The 21,677-nt window shown below is 36.3% G+C and overlaps 1 protein-coding gene across 4 annotated transcripts in view; it reads right to left on the bottom strand.

The window, feature by feature from the left end:
* Positions 1–21,677, bottom strand: part of LOC150080448 (kielin/chordin-like protein) — a 1,054,752-nt gene that overhangs the window by 638,612 nt on the left and 394,463 nt on the right. For all 4 annotated transcript variants that reach the window (XR_016547392.1, XM_090381408.1, XM_090381409.1 and 1 more), the window contains one exon: positions 12,911–13,075. Coding sequence is in view for 3 of the 4 variants with exons in the window: in XM_090381408.1 (XP_090237534.1) it covers positions 12,911–13,075 (165 nt within the window). In the remaining variant the exon portion in view is untranslated. The remainder of the gene's footprint in view (positions 1–12,910; positions 13,076–21,677) is intronic.

The following is a 21,677-nucleotide window of genomic DNA, read 5'->3' as shown; positions in this document are numbered from 1 at the left end:
ATTGCCGCCGTGTTGCCTGATGCCCAGGAATGAGCTCTGGCATTGAGTTGGGCAGCTGAGAGCTTGACAGGCCCCTCATATTAATTTCTTTGTGGATATCTACCCTACACCTCAAGCTCTCATAGATGCCCATTAGAACGTTGAGTTGATGCCTAATTTCTAGACACTCTCTGCACCTGGCACACACAAAGACATCCTCCTTGGCTAGTTCATATTCTGTTCCACAAAGTTCGGCAAACATTTCACAAGTTGCCCAATTTATTAGACTGTGATGCGTTGGAGAATCCCCCCCCAGTTCTCCTGCGAGGCACAGCACTCCTGTCACTTTGTGCCCATTGCTTTGCTGCTCTAGTCTGGGGCATGATATATTAAATTAATAAGATCAATAAATTTAATTAATTAATTGTCAGTACTACACTATCTAATAGAATCCTAAATGTAGTGATGCATATTACACTATATATATTTTTACATTAGAGCTACCTAGTTACCACAATTAAAAATTTGAATTCCCTACTACTTTCTATACAAAAACAATGGCTGCAAGATTCGAACAAAACAACGGTTTTACGTATATTAAATAGTAATCTATAAAAACTCTTATCTAAATTAAAAAATAAAAATAACCAGTATCACTTTTTATGAGCCTGTAATTCACAGCTGTAATTTTTAAAGAGAGTCAGCGCCCCTGTAATTGTTTAATTGTTAAATTCTTAATTTAATAATCTAATTATTGTTTAATTTAATAACTGTTTAATTCTTAAAAACCTAGGCAAACTGAGTTCCCCTAGGTTTCTGCTAACACATTACACTGTTAGTCAGCATCATTAGACCAAAATGCCTGAAATGCAACCATGTTATAAATGCACCCACAACTCAAAAACGGATCCTAAATTACATTGGACCCTTCACTAAAGAAATAACTTAAATAATGTGTGTATAATGTTTAACAGTTAACTATACAAATAACATCAACACCATATAGCCCCAACCCCCGGCTGGAACAGAATTAAGTAATATCTATTGCACTTGCTTATATTCAGAAACAAGTTCCATTTCACTAGGTGCAGAATGCTTTTTTTGTGAAGAATCCCAAAGGCAACTACTGGAATTCACAAATGGCTTGCTGTTTCCCCTTGAACATCTAACTATAATTAATATCCCCTGAGTATATTCTTCAGTGCCATAAAGGTAGAGAAGTTTCAGGGGAGAGATTTAAAGCTATGTCTTCATGGTGTTTGCCACACAAGTGCATACATTATCGTGTAAGAGGATGACTCATTGAGTCAGATTATTCAAAAGACAGTGAATAAAAAATGTGCCATGTGTTGAATTTGTCAGCTAATGTACCACTGTCTCTAATATAATTGAAGTATAAATGTTCATTTCTGAAATGAAATGTTCATATAATGAAATGAACATTTCATTTTTATGAAATGTTCATTTCATAATTTTTATTTTTATGTTTTTTTTAACAACCATAAAAAATAAACATTTTTATTATGCATGGTTCTCTTTCTTTAAATAATCAAGTTGATTGTTTGGTCATTGTTTTGTTTGATATGTAAATTTCTTTAGTTTATTTTTTTAATTATTTTTGTTTGATTCATCCCCCCCCACACTTATTCTACTATACAATTTACACGAAGTTGAAATGGTTTGCATCCAGAGTATTTATAAAGATGTGTAAAATGTTTGTTCATTTGGTCTTTCTTTTTCACCTATCTCTACACTGATAAGGTTGGAAACAGCCATATGAAGAGTGTGGCAATTGGTTTCAGTGTTTTATGTCAATTACTTAAGTAATGTGGTTACAAATAATTTAAAACCTTATTACTTAGTGTTCCTGATTTAGCAAGTCTTGATCTCTAGGCTTGTCCAAAGTATATTTAGTGAGTCAGATTCTCTGAATACTTATTCTTAACAGCTATAGGCAATGTTCCTGTATTTCACCATACTGTTGGACATTAACGAACACTCCAGATTTCTCAAACTCCAGTAGCAGAAATTCTTACTGAACAAAAAAAAGGTCAGCATGCTTTTGCTGTCAGGTACTTGGACCTTGAATTTTTTTCACATGGTGATATCTTTGATTCCAATTCACAATGGTGACACCACATTTCCTTCATAATATCACTGCAGTTTCATACCAGTTATGTGGATTTTTTCTTTGCACTTATTAAGGTTGTTATATCATAAGTCATGAATTATGAAATTTTCCATCCTACATTAATGCTACACAATGCTTAGGTCTACTACTATAGTTGGGCATATTGCAATCTTGTTGTACAGCTGCTTTCAATATTGCTTGTTGTTGTCACAACACATACCAGTCTTTCACTGTTGTTTTTGAAGCATAAGCATTGCTATACATGGCCTGCTCATGGACATCTGCTGGTTAACAGTTCTCTGTACCCAAAAACTGAATCATAGCATGCTGATCTTTCAGGGAAAGATGTGGAAAGTGATAAGCCATATTTTCAAAATTTACAATGTCATTTCATTGAACAGTTGCACTAATGCTCATAATGCAACTGATCAATTCCTTATAATACACTTCTAATGGAATCATGAGATTGCATGATGCGGAACTCATGACTGGTGTGAACCAGCTTCATATAATGAAGTGAGGGAAGATCATAATGATTTTTTTTTTCATTTTTCATTTTAGCTGATGCTATATAAGCTTTCTTGCATAACATTGCCAACACTAATTACTATAATAAAAGTGACCAACAAAAAATAATGATAACAATAATACCCCCAGAGAAAAAGTTGCAGATTCTAAAAGAAATTGATATACTGATTTCAAAAGTACAAAAAGTGTCTTTATCACATCTCCAATGAAAGATACACTGAAATTTTAGTAGCTTAATGAACAACCAATTTCAACTATCATAAAATAATACATATGCTATCTTAAAAATGAGTCATTCATTTTAAAATATTTTAGTCAAAAATATAAGTAGTTAAAACACAGCATGGGTTTGTCAAAGGGAGGTCTTGTTTGACCAATTTGATTGGATACTATGATGTGGTCACAAAGGAACTGGATGCAAAAAATAATTTTGATATCATATATTTGGATTTCAGGAAAGCTTTTGATACTATTGCATATTGAAGACTCCTGTACAAATTGGAACAGTATGGCAATAAGGGCAAGTTGCTACAATGGATAAAGGGATGATTGACTGGGAGATGATAGAGAGTGGTAATCAATGGACACTGCTCTTTGTGGAAAAATGTTATTAGTGGAGTTCCCCACTAATTCAGTACTGGGCCCATTGTTGTTTTCTGTATTCATCAATGATATTGATGAAGGTATAGCAGGCTTAATATCCCAGTTTGCAGATGATACAAAGGTTGGCAGGATTGATAATGACAGTAAAGACAGTATGCTACTGTAACTGGATCTAGATAAGTTGGGCAAATGGGCTGAGAAGTGGCAAATGAAGTTTAACATTGACAAATGCAAAGTACTGCATATGGGTAGCAGTAATCCAAGAGAAATGTATCAACTGTGTGGTACTACACTCAGGGAAGTGGAGAGTGAAAAATACCTGGGGGGGTAATTGTGCAGTCAGATATGAAGTTCGCTGTGCTGTGCAGATGGGCTGCCAGAGCAGGTCATGGAGTTTTGTCAATGATTTATAGGAATTTTTCTAGCAGGAACAAGAAGCTGATTATCCTATTGTACAAGGCAATGGTCAGGCCACACCTTGAATACTGTGTACAGGTCTGGAGGGCCTCATTTTAGGAGTTGATAGAATGAGTACAAAGAAAGGCAACAAGATTGTGAGGGGAACAAAGGGATGCTCGTACCAAGATAGACTTAAGTTCTGCAAATTGCAGCACCTGGAAACTAGGCACATGCTAGGTGATCTGATTGAGGTGTATAAGGCCTTGAATGAGTTGAGCAAGCTCAATGCTGATGGGATTCTTCCTCTTGCTCAGATTAAGAACCTGAGGGAGCACAGATTCAAATTGAAGAAAGACAGTTGTAGAATAGATGTGCAGAAATTTGCCTTTAGCCAGTGGGTAGTTGATTGCTGGAACAGACTTCCATCTCTTGTTGTAGACATTGATAGCTTAAATAAATTTTTTGCTCAGCTGGACAAGCATTTGGAGTGAATAGATGGGTGAAATGGGAGGGTTTTTTTGGTTTTTTTTTTGGCTAATGATGCATAAGCTTGCTTTCTTGCATCATATGCTTCAAATAGTGCTAATAACATACATTCTATTTCCTCAGAAACGTTTGCCACTTTAGAGTTTTTTTTTTATATATATAATCCATTTTAATTTCCCTCTTAAGAAACCAGCAGTAATCTCCCATCATAGTAGCAGCCTAGCAACCTTCATACTGCTTTACATTGTGGATATGTCCTGATGAAAGCATTCCCCTTGCTCATCATTTACATATCTAAAATTCTGAGTACAAAATACTGAGATGGGAATGAAGAAAATGAATTTTCAAAGACATTCAACAGTTCATATCTCTATAAATTGCAGTAAAGTTGACAACAGAGATTCATAATTATTTGCTTTCCTTCTTCCAAGAAATCCATGCTAACTGCTTTATCTGCTTTATTGATAGCCAAGTTGATAGTTCAGTTTGTTTTTTTTTTTTTCAAATACATCATCTGTGAGGAATTTCTTTATTTAAGACTTAATGAAAATTCTTTCTTTCAGTTTTGCATCTGTTAAATTTGGAATAATCCTCAGATAGCAGAATCCACTTCCTCCTTTATCTAGAGCCTTAAAAGACTTCTTCATTAATCCAAGCTTTATATGCAAAGGTGGAAAAAGAACCTTTTTTGGATTTTCCAGAACCAGTGGAATATATTTTACATATTCCACTGGTTGAACTGCTCCAGGTTATATTGCTCCAAGTAAAAGATTCCTCTTTTTTTTCGCTGCTGCACAATATAATAAATGTTTTTCTGTTGCATAACTGCCCCACAAATGCAGAAAACCAGTATTTTGCGAAATCTTCCTATAGTACAGTAAGTAGCAGTACAGTAAGTACAGTAAGTAATCCAATTACCTAAAGATCACCACAGATATTCAAAGTAAAGTCATGGTACTTTATTGTACTCAGGATCTTGGACATACTTTCATATGTTTCTTTGAAGTCAACAGTATGAGGAAGGGGAACTGATGGAATGCACTTCCATTATGCAACAAAACTGCATTTAAACTTAATTTTGATGCATAAATAAATATATACCATTCATTAGGATTGTGTTCAATGCTCAGAAAACCATTAATATCTTTACACAACGTATACTGTCTTCCATAACAAAATATTTTGAAAACACTTCGTGACATTTTCAAAATACTAATTTTAGTTCCTGCTTCAAGTAGCTTTCACTGTTATGACCTAGAACCAAGGAATTCTGCTTGCTCTTTAGGTAAATTTCAATCATGAACTAATTCTTTCAACTCTTCTTAATTAAGTGCAGACATAATTTTCTGGTTGATAGACCAATCTGCTGAGATAGCACAGCAAAACCTCCAAAACAAGAATCCTTGCTATATTCATCACTGCTTCTTTTATTCAATGATTCTGGGGGATCTGGTATTGTCAGGTCTTCATTAAGCGATGTATTTCCTGTAGTTCCTGGTGTTGATTGCCTAATCTTAGATGGCAAGCATGAATCCTTTGGTCTCAGGGAAGAGCTTTCCTTGTGTAAGCCAAGTGTTGGAAGACATCTTATCTATGTAATCTTGATGAAGGTCATTGTAGTATTTGCCATGTAGTGTCTTCTTTACCCATCTATCTGTCTTTATTTCTTCTGTCTGTGGTCTCCTTGTTGAGGTTGAGTGTTGTGTGTGTGTTTCTTGTCTATCTTTCTTATGGCTTGGTAGATTGGTGCTGTGTTTTCTTGGAAGTAATCCTGTAGGTTCTTAATTGCTTTCTCTTGTTCAATGAGGTCAGTCAATCCCCTCCCTCCCTCCCTCTTTAGACTATGGTGAGTCTCGTAATGGTTGACTTCAGGTGGCGTTGGCAGCTCTTGGTCATCATTATTCTGGTCAATCTCATAATCTCCTCCAGCTTGGTGTTGGGCCAATCCACGATCCCAAAGGAGTATGTTAGTATTGGGACTGTGTAACTGTTTATTATTATTATTATTATTATTATTATAAGTGTTCTGCCATGTGTAGATTCCCACATATACTCAACTACTTCTCCGTATCTCCCTATCCTCAGTCCTCCTCTTCACATCCTTTATCTCCTCTGAATTCATTTGTCATAGTTGTCTTCAACCTTTCTCTGGGTCTCTTCCCCTTAACTTTTTCCTCCATCATGTCCTTCATCATTTGTGTTGCAAGGTGAGAGATTGATGAAGGAAGTGATGGAATCAGGATATTGTTCGAATGAGTACAATTTAACATTGTAAAGTGAATATATTTTCTGCTCAATTTTCCTGTTTTTCAGGATAAAAAAAAAATCAAAGTTTTCAAGGATAAAAAAAAAAAAAAAGAATACAACCCACACTTAAGGCCAACTGACTTGGTTTTTGAAAAAAAAACAGTGATCACTGTCTAGCAGCAAGAGCATATTCAAGGGTATAATGGCAACTTGAATAATAAGAATGTAACAAATAAGACAAAAACTAAATGACAATGATACCTTGGATTGAAATTTCCTGTTGATTGATGCAATCAGTTAAACATGTGGAAATAATGTAGTAAAAAGGCAGGCATAATTTGGTAGAATATAACTTAATTTTTTTTTAATTAGATGTAATACTGTGCACTGTTTCTACATTTTTTGATGCATAGTTATTATTATCTTTTTTTTTTTAATTTAATTTCGAAGCTAGGCTTCATTGTGAAAGTTACGAAAGATATTTTACAAACACGCTGTTCATACAATCCATTGAGAAGCGCGTCACTTTAGCATTAGCATAGTAGAGGCATATGATGAAAGAAAACAAGATTATACAGCAGCAGCCAAAACAAAATAAAAAAAAAAACACTTCCCATTTCACTCGTCCATTTACTCCAAAAGTCTATCCACTTTTTTCTTGAATTTATTTAAGCTATCAACTTCCACAAGCATAGATTGAAGTTTGTTCCAGCAATCAACTACCCACTGGCTAAAGGCAAATTTCTGCACATCTATTCAAAAACTCTCTTTCCTCAATTTCAGTTTATCACTCCTCTGGTTTGTAATCTTAGCAAGATGAAGAATTCTCTCAGCAATGAGCCTGCTCAAACCATTCAAGGTCTTATTCACTACAATCAGATCACCTCATAGGTGCCTAGTCTCTATACATTTCAGTTTGCAGAACTTTCTTTGTAAGAGCACCCCTTTGTTCCCCTTACCAGTCTTGTTGCCCTTCTCTGTACTCGTTCTAGAAAATCTACATCCAGTGGTGGGATTCAGCCACCACTGGATGTAGATTTGTGTGAACCTGTTCCTAGAATTTCCCCGAGTTCGCCAAACCAGACCCTAAAGGCCATTTCACACAGAATGGCATGCAAGCTATGCTACTTTTGGTCTATGTTTGGTGGGTTTTCTTTTTTACCTTGAAAAGAGAAAGTAAGGTGATAGTGAACCGGTTTTTAAAATTTTTGATTCCCACCACTGTCTACATCCTTCCTAAAATGAGACTTCCAGACCTGTATGCAGTACTCAAGATGTGGCCTGACCATTGCCTTATACAAGGGTATAATCACCTTATCCCTGCTAGCAAAATTCCTGTATATCATTTACAAGACCCCATGACCTACTCTTGGCTGCCTGTCTGCTGTTGTTGTTATTTGATTTTTAGGAGCATTAGCAACTAAGGCCATATTGCTCCGGGGATATGCGGTGGTCATTCCCTGACCTTTCCGCATCCTCCGTATTTGGTGGTCATGGGCTCAAACCCCAGTCTAATCAAGAAGTGTGTGCTACACTTCTTGATTAGACCGGGTTTGGCCATATTAAGGGCGCCTCCGTAGCCCACCTGGCTACGGAGGCGCCCCTAAGCCTGTCTGCACTGCTCAGAAAACTTCACATCTGACTGCACAATTACTCTCAGGTCTCTTTCATTCTCCACTACCCTGAGTGTAAACCACATAGTTGGTACATTTCTCTGAGGTTACTGCTACACACTTTGCATTTGTCAATGTTAAACTTCAGTTGCTACTTCTCACCCATCTGCCTAACTTTTCCAGATCCTGTTGCAGCAGCATACTGTTGTGATGTGATGTTGTTAGGTTTTTAGGAGCATTAGCAACTAAGGCCATATTGCTCCGAGAATATGTGGTGGTCATTCCCTGACCTTTCCACATTCTCCGTATTTGGTGGTGACAGGCTCGAACCCCGGTCTAATCAAGAAGCATGTGCTACGCACTGCTGCTATTTTCCACCTGGCTAGGGAGGCGCCAGCATACTGATATTACTGTTATTAACAACTCTGGCAATGTTTGAATCATCTGCAAATTTTGACATTAAGCTTGATATACCTTCATCAATATCTTATTAACAACTCTGGCAATGTTTGAATCAACTGCAAATTTTGACATTAAGCTTGATATACCTTCATCAATATCATTGATAAATATACAAAACAACCATCGGCCCAACACCGAACCCTGGGGGACACCACTAATAACATTAGTCCATGAAGAGCAATGTCCATTGATTACCACTCTCTGTCTTCTCCCACTCAACCATCCTTTTATCCATTGTAGTAACTTGCCCTTAATGCCATACTGCTCCAATTTGTACAGTAGTCTTCCATGTACAACAGTATCAAAAGCTTTCCTGAAATTCAAGTATATGATATCAAAATTATTTTTTGCATTCAGCTCCTTTGTGATCACATCACAGTATCCAGCCAAACTGGTCAGACAAGACTTCCCCTTAACAAATCCATGTTGTGTCTGAATTATTATTGCAGTCTTGTCTAGATTATCCTGCAATGCTTCTTTAACCAATGACTCTTTAACATTATTTTCCCTGGAACAGAAGTCTAACAGGTCCGTAATTACTCATGTCACTTTGATCCCCTTTGTAAATTGGAGATGCATTTGCACATCTCCAGTCTGTTCGGACTTTCTCTGTGTCCAAGGATGCTCTCATAATTATGGCTAAGGGTTTGCTTACTTCCTTTGCCATCTCCTTTAATATAATTGGATAGATCCCAGGTGCCTTTCTTATGTTTAAATTCAACAATTTCTCCTCCACTTTGCTCTCAATTATTACAAAATCATCGAACTTATTGTTAGTGTTTGATAAACATCTGGCCTTCTCCTAGAATAACTCCTCACATGTGAATCTAGATGCAAAATACTCATTTAGTTTGGCAGCTATCTGAGAATGATCATCTACATTCAAACCATTTATATCAAGTGGACAATCTGATTCATCCACTTCCTTTTAGAGTTTATATAAGTATAGAAGTCTTTGCTGTTTTTCTTTGCATCTTTTGCCAAAGATTTCTCATAATCTGCCTTCCCTTGCTTAACGACCATTGTTGTTGATGTTGTTGGGGAAGTTTGATGGTGCATAAGCTGCTTTGGCTATTATGCACCTACCACCTTTGTGACTTGGTTATAGACTAGCTTATATCTACCATAGGCTTCTGTGTCACCTGATAATTTATATGCATCCCATGAATTTTTCTTCTCTGCCAGGAGTATAGTTCATCTGACATCCATTTGGGACTAAACCTAGAATAGTATTTCTTAGTTGGAAAAAAGTCTAGTAGCTCCCAAGATTACTTCCTCGATTGGTTTCCATTTAGAATTTGCTGTTGGTAACATGACTAGTTGGTCCCACTGTATAGAATTTAAAAAATCTCTGAGACTACTGTAGTCACCTTTATGAAAGCAAAAACCCTTCCCTTTACCCCTGATGATAGTTACATCTTTAAGTAAATCCTACATTAGCATCAGCATAGCATATGATGCAAAAAAACAAGCTTAAGCAAGCATCAGCCGAAAAAAAAAAAAAAGAAAAAGACTTCTCATTTCACCCATCCATTTGCTCCAAATGTTTGTCTAGTTCTGCCTTGAATTTATTTAAGCTCTCAACGTCTACAAAGACAGATGGAAGTTTGTTCCAGCAATCAACCCACCTGCTGGCTAAAGGCAAACTTCCGCATTTCTATTTGCCAACTGCCTTTCCTCAATTTGAATTTATGTCCCCTCAGGTGATTAACCTGGCAAGAGAAAGAATCTTGTCAGCATTGAGACTGCTCAATCCATCCAGGGTCTAATACATCTCAATCAGATCACCTCACAGGTGCTTAGTCTCCAGATAGCACCCATTTGTTCCCCTCACCAGTCTACTCATTCTAGCAACTCTATATCCTTCCTAAAATGAGGCTTCTAGACTTGTACACAATACTCAGGTGTGGCCTGACTACTGCCTTATACAAGATGATAATCACCTCCTTATCCCTGCTAGCAAAATTCCTGTATATCATTGACAAGACCCCATAACCTATTCTGGCAGCCTGTCTGCACTGCTCAGAAAACTTCATATGACTGCACAAAAACCCCAGGTCTCTTTTATTCTCCACTGCCCTGAGCATAGTACCTCACAGTTGCTACCCACATGCAGTACTTTGCAATTGTCAATGTTAAACTTTAGTTGCCACTTCTCAGTCCATCTATCCAACCTTTCCAGATCCTATTGCAGCAGCATACTGTCATTAATGTTATTAACAACCCTGCCAACCTTTGTATCATCTGCAAAATTTGACATTAAGCTTGATATACCTTCATCAATATCATTGATAAATATACAAAACAACAATGGGCCCAACACTGAACCCCACGAAGAGCAGTGTCCATTGATTACCACTCCCTGTCTTCTCCCACTCAACCATCCCTTTTATCCATAGCAGCGATTTGCCTCCAATGACACACTGCTCCAATTTGTGCAACAGTCTTCCATATGCAATAGTATCACAAGCCTTCCTAAGATCCAAGATATGATATCAAAATTATTCTGTGGATCCATTCCTTTGTGACCACATCATAGTTTCCAATAAAATTGGTCAGACAAGGCTTCCCCTTAACAAATCCATGCTGTTCTGAACTATAACTGAAGTCTTGTCTAGATGATTCTGCAGTGCTTCTTTATCCAGTGCTTCCATTACTTTCCCCAGAACAGAAGTTACTTGTGTCACCTTTGGTTCTCCTTTATGAATCTGGGTAACATTTGCACATCTGCAGTCCATGGGTACCCCCCTTAGTCCAAGGGAGCTCTCATAATTATGGCTATGGTGTTGCTTACTTCCTTTGCTGCCGTCTTTAATATACCTGGATAGATCCCATCCACCCAGGTGTTTTCCTTATGTTTATCTTCAACAATTTCTCCTCCACCTTGCTCTCAGTTATTTCAAAATCATTTAGCTCACTGCCAGAGTTTAATACACATCTGGCATCCCCCCCCGTCATATGTAAATAGAGATGCAAAATACTCATTCAGTTTGTTAGCGTCCTGAGCAGGATCATCAACAGTTGAACCATCGATATCAAGTGGACCAATCTGATTCATCCCCTTCCTTCTAGTGTTTACATAAGTAAAGAACTGTTTGCTTTTATTTTTCTTTGCATCCTTTGCCAAAGATTCCTTGTAATCTACCTTTGACTGCCTAACATTCTTTGTGACTTGATTAGATTGTTTGTTTGTTTGTTTTGGGATTTATTAGGTGCATCAGCAACTATGGCCATAGTGCGCCAGACTTGATTAGAGACCAGCTTATATCTACAATAGATTCACTGTCACTTGTCATTTTTCTTCTTTGCCACATGTCTCATTAGTTCATCTGACATCCATTTAGGCCTAATCCTTGAACAATATTTCTTAATTGGTATGAAAAGCATAGTAGCTTCCAAGATTAATTCTTTGAACGCTTCCCATTTACAATTTGCTGTTGGTAACATCATCAGTTGGCCCCATTGTATAGAATTTAAAAACTGTCTCAGACCACCATAGTCACCTTTAAGAAAGCAAAAATCCTTCCTTCTACCCCTGATGGTAGTTACCTCTATGAGTAAATCCCACATCAGCACACTGTGATCACTGCCACCTAGTGTTTCCTTTATCTGCAGATTCTTAATGCATGGAAGAATCACTACTGATAACCAGATCAAGAGTATTACTCCCTCTAGTTGCCTCCCAAACATGCTGCTGTATAAAACAATCATCCAATAAATCTACAAAAGCCTTGCTAATGTGTGAGTGACCAACCCACAAGTTCCAGTCAATATCTGGAAAATTAAAATCTCCCATTAAAAGATAATCTGATTTACTGGCCCACTGTCATCAGTCCACTGTGATCAATGCCACCTAGTGGCTTCTTTATCTATAAATTCCTAATGCATGAATAATCACTGCTGATAATCAGATCAAGAGTGTTACCCCTCGGTTGCCTCTCTAACACTAAACATCATCACTTAACCAATGTTCAATGCAGAGGAGTTATTTAGAGAGACATATGCAGAGGCAGACTGGGTCAAAAATTCTTACAGCAGAAAATTTGTGGCAACCTCATACTAGTGTTTATGGCCAAAATTACACCAGCCTCCATCGGCTTCCAGCCAGTCTGCCTCTGGACATATGTCTGAAAACACCTGTAGGGTAGGAGTGATGCTAACTCTCTTAGGGAGAATTTAGTCACCTTAGGCAGTATTTGGTTTTCCTATATTAGTTGGAAAATTTATACACCACAACTTGCTCGAATCAGCAATAAAAATAACAAAATTTAGTACACAAAACATGAACATTGAGCTAAATAGGCCAAACACAAAATCCATTTAAATAATTATTCTATAATATCTTGCACACAGAGGTGAAGATTTCTTTTCATACTTTTATACACTAATCCATTTAGGTTTATCATCTATATTATTTATTTTACAATGCTTAATGCCCATATATTTTATGCAATACACTTACTACTTCCTAAATCCAAAGGTAGATAGCACACCTGGCTAGCATGATATTCGCAGAATGGACCTTCAAATCCAGGTGCACATTCACAGCTAACTAATTCAGGTTCAAGAGCCCAGGGAGAAGGAATACAGACTCCTTTATTCTTGCAAGGATTTGTATTACAGTGATCTAAAGAAATAAAAATTAATAATATAACATTTCCATAATTAATAGCTGTAACTATGAATTTACGTGTGTGAGTATGTGTGAGTGTGTGTGAGTGAGTGTGTGAGTGTGTGATTCATAAGTTTATTAAAATTGTAAAGGTGAAAAATACTGCCTTTCTTTTTGTAATTCTTTATTTATTTTTACTTATTTTTACATGATTATATGCAGAGAAGATTTAAAAAAAAAAAAAAACCAGAAATATAAAGAGTCACCACTCAACATGTGAGCCATTAGCATCAATACATTTTTGCAACAATATGAAACAAAAAAATTCCACAAGAGTGGTAACATACTTAAGAATCACCCTGTACATATATATATAAATAAATATGTTTCAGATGGCAGGTAGTACTTTAGAAGGAAAAGCCAGATCACCACTAAATTTCAGTGTATGTTTTGTCAGTTCCTAAGAAAGCTTTAGACCGATTTCTGATTCTATCACCCCAGTGCGTACTTCTACAAAAACATTTCTATAAACTTAGAATAGATGCTCTAATCTATTTTAAAATTTATTTTGAATATTCTTAGGGAACTTTGTATTAAACTTCACTTAAATAGTTTAATCCCCCCATACTAAACTCTAATTAAAAAGTGCTGTTACACAAATCCCACCTCATGGCTACCACTCACATGGTGACATTTTGGTAAGCACTTCTTGAGTTTACAGTATAAGAGTTTGTAACCTCTTAAGTATTTTATTTAATAATCCTATCACATAAATTATTTCAGGATTTAATTTATATGTATAAAAGGAATTGTATGTTCCAGATGATTGTTTCAGAAACACTCCAAAGATATGGAAAGGTATATCTGGAGACGGCACCTGTAGGGATTTTCCAGAAAGTAATTCATAAGCATTCATCAGTGTGATCTGCCTCCAGGCCAGTAAAATATTTTCCATTGTGGATTACAGACAAACCTACCTTATATCTATGATTGATGAAATGATCAGTTAGATCATTTCATCAAGGAACTCTGTGGCACATGACCAAATCAATTCCCATTATTGCACTGCACAGCAGAAACAAACTATCACAAGTCATTCACATATGACTGTCATCCAAATGTCTTTAAAAAAAAGAAATCTGGCCAGCTTTGTTGAGGGTCAGTTTTTTTTTCAAAAGGCATTATAAATAAAAGTATATAATATCGGTGTAGATACACCATAGTTTACCCATAAATTAAACTACATACATAGTGTTAAGGCATTGTTTTTAATTTTATCTCATATTGTGATAAAATTTTCTGATAAAACCTTTCAGAGTGAGATACCAGGTAAAGTAACTACAATTAAAAATTATGCCTTAACACTACATATGTAGTTTAATTTATGGGTAAACTATGGTGTATCTACACCAATATTATACAGTTAATTTAAACCCATATCATATTATGCCTTACGCATTGAATATTCAAATACTGTATCATTCTGTACACCATTTGGCATCTCTCATATTGTGGAACCACTTTGCAACTATGATGGCATGTTTGCATTATCAGGGTATCTGCCCATCCACTGATGATAGACCAGCAGCTTTGAAACAGTGACTGTATGGGTGGTGGTATCCACTGAGAATAAACAACAGCAGTCTTCTCTACTAGGGAAGCATTACTTATTCAAAGTAGTGCAATACCTGGTATCTCTTGTGAAAGGTAGCCACAATATGAGATACAATTAAAAATGATGCCTTAACACTATGTATGTAGTTTAATTTACAGGTAATCTATGGTGTATCTACACTGATATTATATAGGTAATTTAAACCCATATCATATTATGCCTTGTGCATTGAATCTTCAAATACTATAAATAAAAGTATAAATTATGTAAAACATGAATTAAAAAAATGTAACAGTAACAAAACAGGAAAAAAAATCAAAAACCAATCACATAAAAACATGGACTAATTGATGAAATGCAAAAAAAAAAAAAAAAAAACTGAAATAAAATTCACATCCACATTTCATGAAAACTCACATAACACTGAACTCAAGAAGCATTAACTGAAACATGATGTTCGTATGACTGGGAAGTGGGTGAATTCAGGGAAATTTCTGAACTGAGTTGTCAAAGCCTTTTGTATATAATATTTTGTGGACCTCACCATTGAAAACGGTTATTATGTTCTACAAAAATATGGTAAAATTCTTATTCTTGTAATTCCATGTGGCTCTTCCAACTCCATGTGGCCCACTGTGGAGTATAAGCAATTTAGAATGAAATGCAAGCTCTAACTAAAGTTTCTAATATTTTGTACAGTAGATGACAATAAATGAAAATTAGGCTGACCTACATTATTTAAAAATTTTTAAATGTTTTTACATTGAAGTAGTTTGTATTACCTATTTGATGAAGGATATATTATTTATTAACAAAAACAAGTTAGTAAAAAAATTGGTGGTTGACTGACTGAGGCAACAGAATTCTGCTCAGTCAAAAAAAAAAAGTAATAATAAAATAAACTATTTATAAAAATGCATATAATATATAGGAACAAATTGATAACATACGGGATGTATCAGAGAAACCGGCAATTACAAAAACTCAAAAATTCATTGATTTGTTTTATTTAAAAAATTATAAACTACCAACTTAAAGTACAGAAAAGGAGATTTTATTTTTTGAAGAGTAATGAATTAAATTTTGAAGAGTAATGATTTAATTTTACTATAACTCTCAATCCAAATAAATGACTATTTTGGGTATTTTTAAAAATTTTTTTTTTATTAATGATCAGCGAGTGATGGTGGAGCAGCTAGCAAAACTGAACATTTCTGCACAACCAGCTTCTACAAAAGGTATGTGGGCCACAGTGACATTCACTGTATGGAAGAGATAAACATATATACAGGGTGATTCACTACCAGTGCGACAAACTTGCAGGAGGTGCAGGGGGCACAAAGACGAATCGGAATCACATAGCATTGCAGGGTCCGAAATGCCTTCATCATGCGGTAGAGGACGTTGAACGGGAGGTTGCGTGAACAGTGATCCCGCTGGAAGTCAGCATTTGCGAACCGTTTCTGTTGAAGAAACCAAGTAGCAAAAGTCCTCCGGAGTGGGTAATCCGCAGGCTCCAATGATTGGACGCGTTGCAGATGGTATGAACTCATTTGGTTTGTTGACAGTATCCTCCATACAGTGGATTGGGAAATACCCAATCATTGGCCTATCGCTCGAGTACTCGTACTCGGATTGCCTTCTGCAAGACGTAGGACATTCTCCTCATTGTCTGGCATCCTTGTCGTTCGCTCTCGATTCATGGTACCTCTCGTGAAACAACCAGTCTCACGTAACCTGCTCATCATACGATTAAAACCGTATGATGAGGAGCATGCCTGTGTGGGAAACGTTTCTGGTACAAGTTGTTGTTGTTTGGTTTTTAGGAGCATTAGCAACTAAGGCCATATTGCTCCGGGGATGTGGGATGGTCATTCCCTGACCTTTCCGCATCTTCTGTATTTGGTGGTCACGGGCTCAAACCCAGGTCTAATCAAGAAGCATGTGCTTCTACGCACTGCTGTTCCTGCCCACCTGACTACAGAGGTGCCCCTGGTACAAGTGCAGAGCGGCGTGCCCGTTACAGTCTGCAGCTCCATACGCGAGGTGCATGTCGGCCAGTTCAACGTTTGAATACTCGTCCATCCTACTGCCTCGGGAACCGGTTCGCAAATGCTGACTTCCAGCAGGATCGCTGTTCATGCGACCTCCCGTTCAATGTCCTCTACCGCATGACGAAGGCATTTCGTACCCTGCAATGCTATATGATTCCGATTCGTCTTTGTGTCCCCTACACCTCCTGCAATTTTGTCGCACTGGTAGTGAATCACCTTGTATGTATATTACAATTTACATTCATAAATTAATTAGTACAATATATAATTTAAAACAATTAGAACGTTGAGCACATGTGTGTGTGTGTGTGTGTGTGTGTGTGTGTGTGTGTGTGTGTGTGTGTGTGTGTGTGTGTGTGTGTGTGTGTGAACATTTTTATAAGCCACCCAAAATATAAAATTAAAACAAAAATTTTAAATGTATGAGGATGCAAGTTTTTTGTTCTGATATACAAATATTTAACATAATAATAACTGATATTAAATAATGGAATTTTATATTTTCATAAATATACAACTGTGTATATTATTAGTATTAGTTTTAACAGTTGCAAATGATGCAAGAAAGCAAACTTATACAGCATTGGCCAAAAAAAAAAATCCCATTTCACCTATTCATCTTCAACAGTTTGTCTAGTTCTTCTTTGAATTCATTCAAACTACCCACTTCCACAACAATGGATGAAAGTTTGTTCCAACAAACAACTACCTGCTGGCTGAAGGCAAACTTCCACACATCACATATTGCAGGACTGCAACCAACATCCTCAATTTGATTTTATGCCCTCTCGTGTGCACATTCTGAGCAAAAGGAAGAATTCCATTAACAATTAGTTTGTTTAAGCTATTCAAGGCCATAAACACCACATTCAGATCATCTAGCAGATGCCTAGTTTTCAGATGCTGCAATTTTCACACCTGAAGGCTTTCCTGGTAAAAGCAGCACCCCCTTTGTTCTCCTCACCAATCTCATTCCCCTTCTCTGTACCCACTCCAGCAGCTCTACATCCTTTCTAAAATGAGGCCTTCAGATCTGTATGCATTACTCAAGATGCGGCCTGACCATTGCCCTATGCAATGGAATAATCACCTCCTTTTAAGTCCTGTATATCATTGACAAAAACCCATGAGCTGTCCTGGCAGCATGTCTGCACTATGCAGAGAACTTCATATCTGACTGTACAATTACCCCAACCCCCATTTTTCATTTTACACCATCCTGAATGCAGAACTGCACAGTTGGTATGCTACTCTGGAGGTTACTGTTATCCATATACAGTACTTTGCAGTTGCAATGTTAAACTTCAATGGTCATTTCTCAGCCCATGTGCCTAATTTTTCTAAATCTCGTTGCAGCACATACCTTCATTGCTGTTGTTAACTACTCCACAAACCATTGTATCATCTACAGATTTGGACATTAAGCCTGATATACCCTCACCCAGTGGTGAGCTATAGTGGGCTCGCAAGAGCCCATTGTTATATATTTTTTAAATTTGCGAGCCCATTGTTGAGACGATCATTTATTTTACAAATGAAATCCTGAATGCAATTATTGAATATCCAGAGCCGAAACTACGGTGGGGCGAGGGGGGGGGGTCCATTCCCAGCATTTTAAAATTGCTCCATTTTTTAATTTAATTAGTTGGACCTCTGTTTAACGAACTTCTTTATAGCAATTTTTTTTATTCCCCCTTGGTAATTACATTTAAAATAGTTTCCGTCGAACGAAGAAAATTTCCATGCAACGAACGGATTAGGAGAGACAACTTTGTATGCATTGTTCTCACCTCTGGCCTTTAGGCAATTTAGATAATTAGAAAGTGTGAATTAAGGGTGAAAGGGATTACCGTTTCACAATGTTAGTGGTGTCTGTAAAACCTATGCAGTCACATACTGAGAAGTCGCGCTAGTCAATATGTTTTCTATAGTCAGTCAGAGGATTAAGAAGATTCCAACACGGATAATAGCCCCTGGTCAACCTACATTGTGGTTCTCCTTTACTCGGACAAACGGGCATATGTTTTTCGGAGAAGTGAGTGATCCACACCTTCCAGTTAATTTCTCCTGTCTATGTTTACATGGTCACAACTGAATATGCGTGTGATTCCGACATTTCACACTGTATTCAAAGAACTAGTGATAGCAGCAATGTAGGGGGGGGGATTGAGGCAACTAAGATATATAAACTTTACAAAGATGAAATGTTGGCAGATTTTGAAACTTTGTCGAGCCTTTCACTGTGTAGAAAATGTTCTAAAATATAATGGCATACAGGCAATAATTAAAAAAAAAAACTTTATCACCAATCTCCAAAAAACTAGCGCGAATTAAGGATGTTGCTAAAGAACTTGATGTGGAAACTATAAAGATCGGTTGTGTGTTTGGGCCACGATGAGCAGCTTTTAGCTTGCGAACAGCAATTGTGGGTTGGAGGAATTCCCGCTTTGTACAAACATTTTGAATCAGAAGTTAAATATTCCGGATTATTAAATCGACCTTGTAAATTTGGAATTTCTTAACAATTTAGCAGTAATGATCGACATCCTGCAGGAGCTCTCTTACCTTTCAGAAGCTTTACACATTCCCTATGGTAAAAGCAGATAAATTAATTATCTCAAACTATCAGTGCCATTGCTAATTTGAAAAATTCTGAAGCTAAAATTGAGAGCATGTTGAAGTGGAAAGAATTTGAAGGAATCAAAATCGAAAGTAAAAAAATTAACTCGTGACAGGTTATTAAATGCATTGTTTTATCCATAAAGGATAAATTATTAATGCAACAGGGTGATTTTAAATTAAATAAAGAAAATAACGATACCATTGAAAGAAATTTTAAACATATGCTACCAGAAATCGTAGAATATAAAAGAACTTTCGTCTCGGTGGCAAGAGGGTGAAAACCAAATAAGAAATTTGTTTTCTGATAAAATATGAAATAAAAATTAATGATTTTAGAGATTTTGTCGAGGACAGTTTATCTTTAAAATTGAGTGAAATTACCTTTTCAATTAAGAAAGCCAGAAAATATCTTTGAAACCATTGCGATTATCAGTGCTGAAGCTGAATGAGCTTTCAGCGTAATGAATAATATTGTGACAATTAAACATGTTTCAGATTATGACATCTAAATGGAAAACTATTGCTTCAATTTGATCCGGATCGTTATGTCAAATCATTCCTCTGTAATCATCGCTCAGCTATTAAGCAAAGCAGAAGATTAACAACAAATATTAATAAAGAAGTAAATTGGCAATTTTTAGAATAAATTTTTCTTGAATATTTGTGATATATTTTTTTTCATGTGATCTGTGATTTTTGTGTACTTTTCCTAAATTGTTTTTTATGTAATATTTGTTTTTATATTGTGGAATGTTTTATGATAGTTTTTATGTTATTTGTGATATGGGAAATATTTCATGTTATTTTTTATTCTTAATATTAAAATTTTATCATGAAAAAAATGTATCCATCAGTGGTGTAGCTACCATGTAGGCAGGCAAGGCAATTGCCTCCGGGCCCAGCCCTTTAGGGGCCCGGCATCTTTGACTGTCTCCTGTTTTTGCAATTTTCATTAATTAAGTAGGGGCCCAAACATGTTCTTTGCCTCCGAGCCCGAAAAATGGTAGCTACACTACTGGTATTCATTATATTTCCCTAGTTGTTAAAAAAAAAGATGAATAAATAAGTTGCGCATGTGTCGAGCACGTGCAGTAGATGGTTTATGCGAAACATCCTTCGCATTTCTTTTAGGTATTTTGATTTGTATATATCGATTATGAAATAAAAGAGCTTTCTTATTGTAAATATTTTATTGATCATTCACAGATTTTCATAATTTCTGCAAGACAAGATACAATGGATTTATGATAACTAAAGTAAGAGATGTATACTTGCAAGTGCAACGTATCTAAATAGCTCTGTAAAATAGCACCGATTGATGTACCGATCTTGTAGTTGAAGCGACATATGAAACTGTTAGGGGCACCTAACAATGGAATGTAACGAAAATGGAGAGACAAAAAAAGAAATTGTTGACAAATATTTGTATTGTTGCAATCATACTTACTGCAGTAGTAACTTCAGGAAGCATGATTACAAGGTCATAGTATTCAAAAATTCTAAAAAGTTAGAACTCCAGACAGTGTCGTATCCAGTTATCATCGTCAAGTGAAGCATGAAGACCAGGTTTTAAGTTTTTTTTTTTTTTTTTATATAGATCCAGGAATGTTTTACACATTCACTTATACGCATGGTTAAGGGGGTAATAAGTCGCATCTGTCCAATCCCCTAAATCTGGCACTGACTCAAGATATCATACCAGTCACAAAAATTGCGTCACGCACTCTGATCACACTACTAGTAGTGTGACCGTGCAAAGCGCCTCTAGTGGAAACAACAATAGGCCCAATACAGAACACTATGGATGACATCATTTCCATGACCGATCAAATTTACTTGGTAGAAAGTCGGAAAAACTGCGAACCCATTGTTAAAATATTCACAGCTCACCACTGCCCTCACCAATATCAATACATACGGAAAACAACAATAGGCCCAATACAGAACACTATGGGACTCCACTAACACATTAATCCATAAAGAGCAGTGTCCATTGATAATCGTGCTCTGTCTTCTCCCACTTAACCATCCATTTATCCACAGCAGCAACTTTCATTTAATGACATTTTTCTCCAATTTGTATAGCAGTCCCTTATGTGCAACAGTATCAAAAGATTTCCTGAAATCTAAGTATATAATATCAAAATTATTTTTTGCATCCAAGTTCCTTTGTCACTGCATCATACTATCCAATCAAATTGGTCAGACAAGATCTACCCTTAACAAACCCATGTTGTGACTAAAGTATTAGAAGTTACTCTCATAATTATAGCTAAGGGTTTGCTTACCTCCTTTGCTGCTTCCCTTAAAATGATTAGATATATTA

Source organism: Mastigoproctus giganteus, chromosome 9, assembly GCF_048544385.1.
Source record: "Mastigoproctus giganteus isolate SK-2022 chromosome 9, ASM4854438v1, whole genome shotgun sequence".
In the NCBI taxonomy this organism is placed as follows: Eukaryota; Metazoa; Arthropoda; class Arachnida; order Uropygi; family Thelyphonidae; genus Mastigoproctus; species Mastigoproctus giganteus.
The sequence above is the reverse complement of the archived record's forward strand: the minus strand, read 5'-3'. Positions and strand labels throughout refer to the sequence as shown.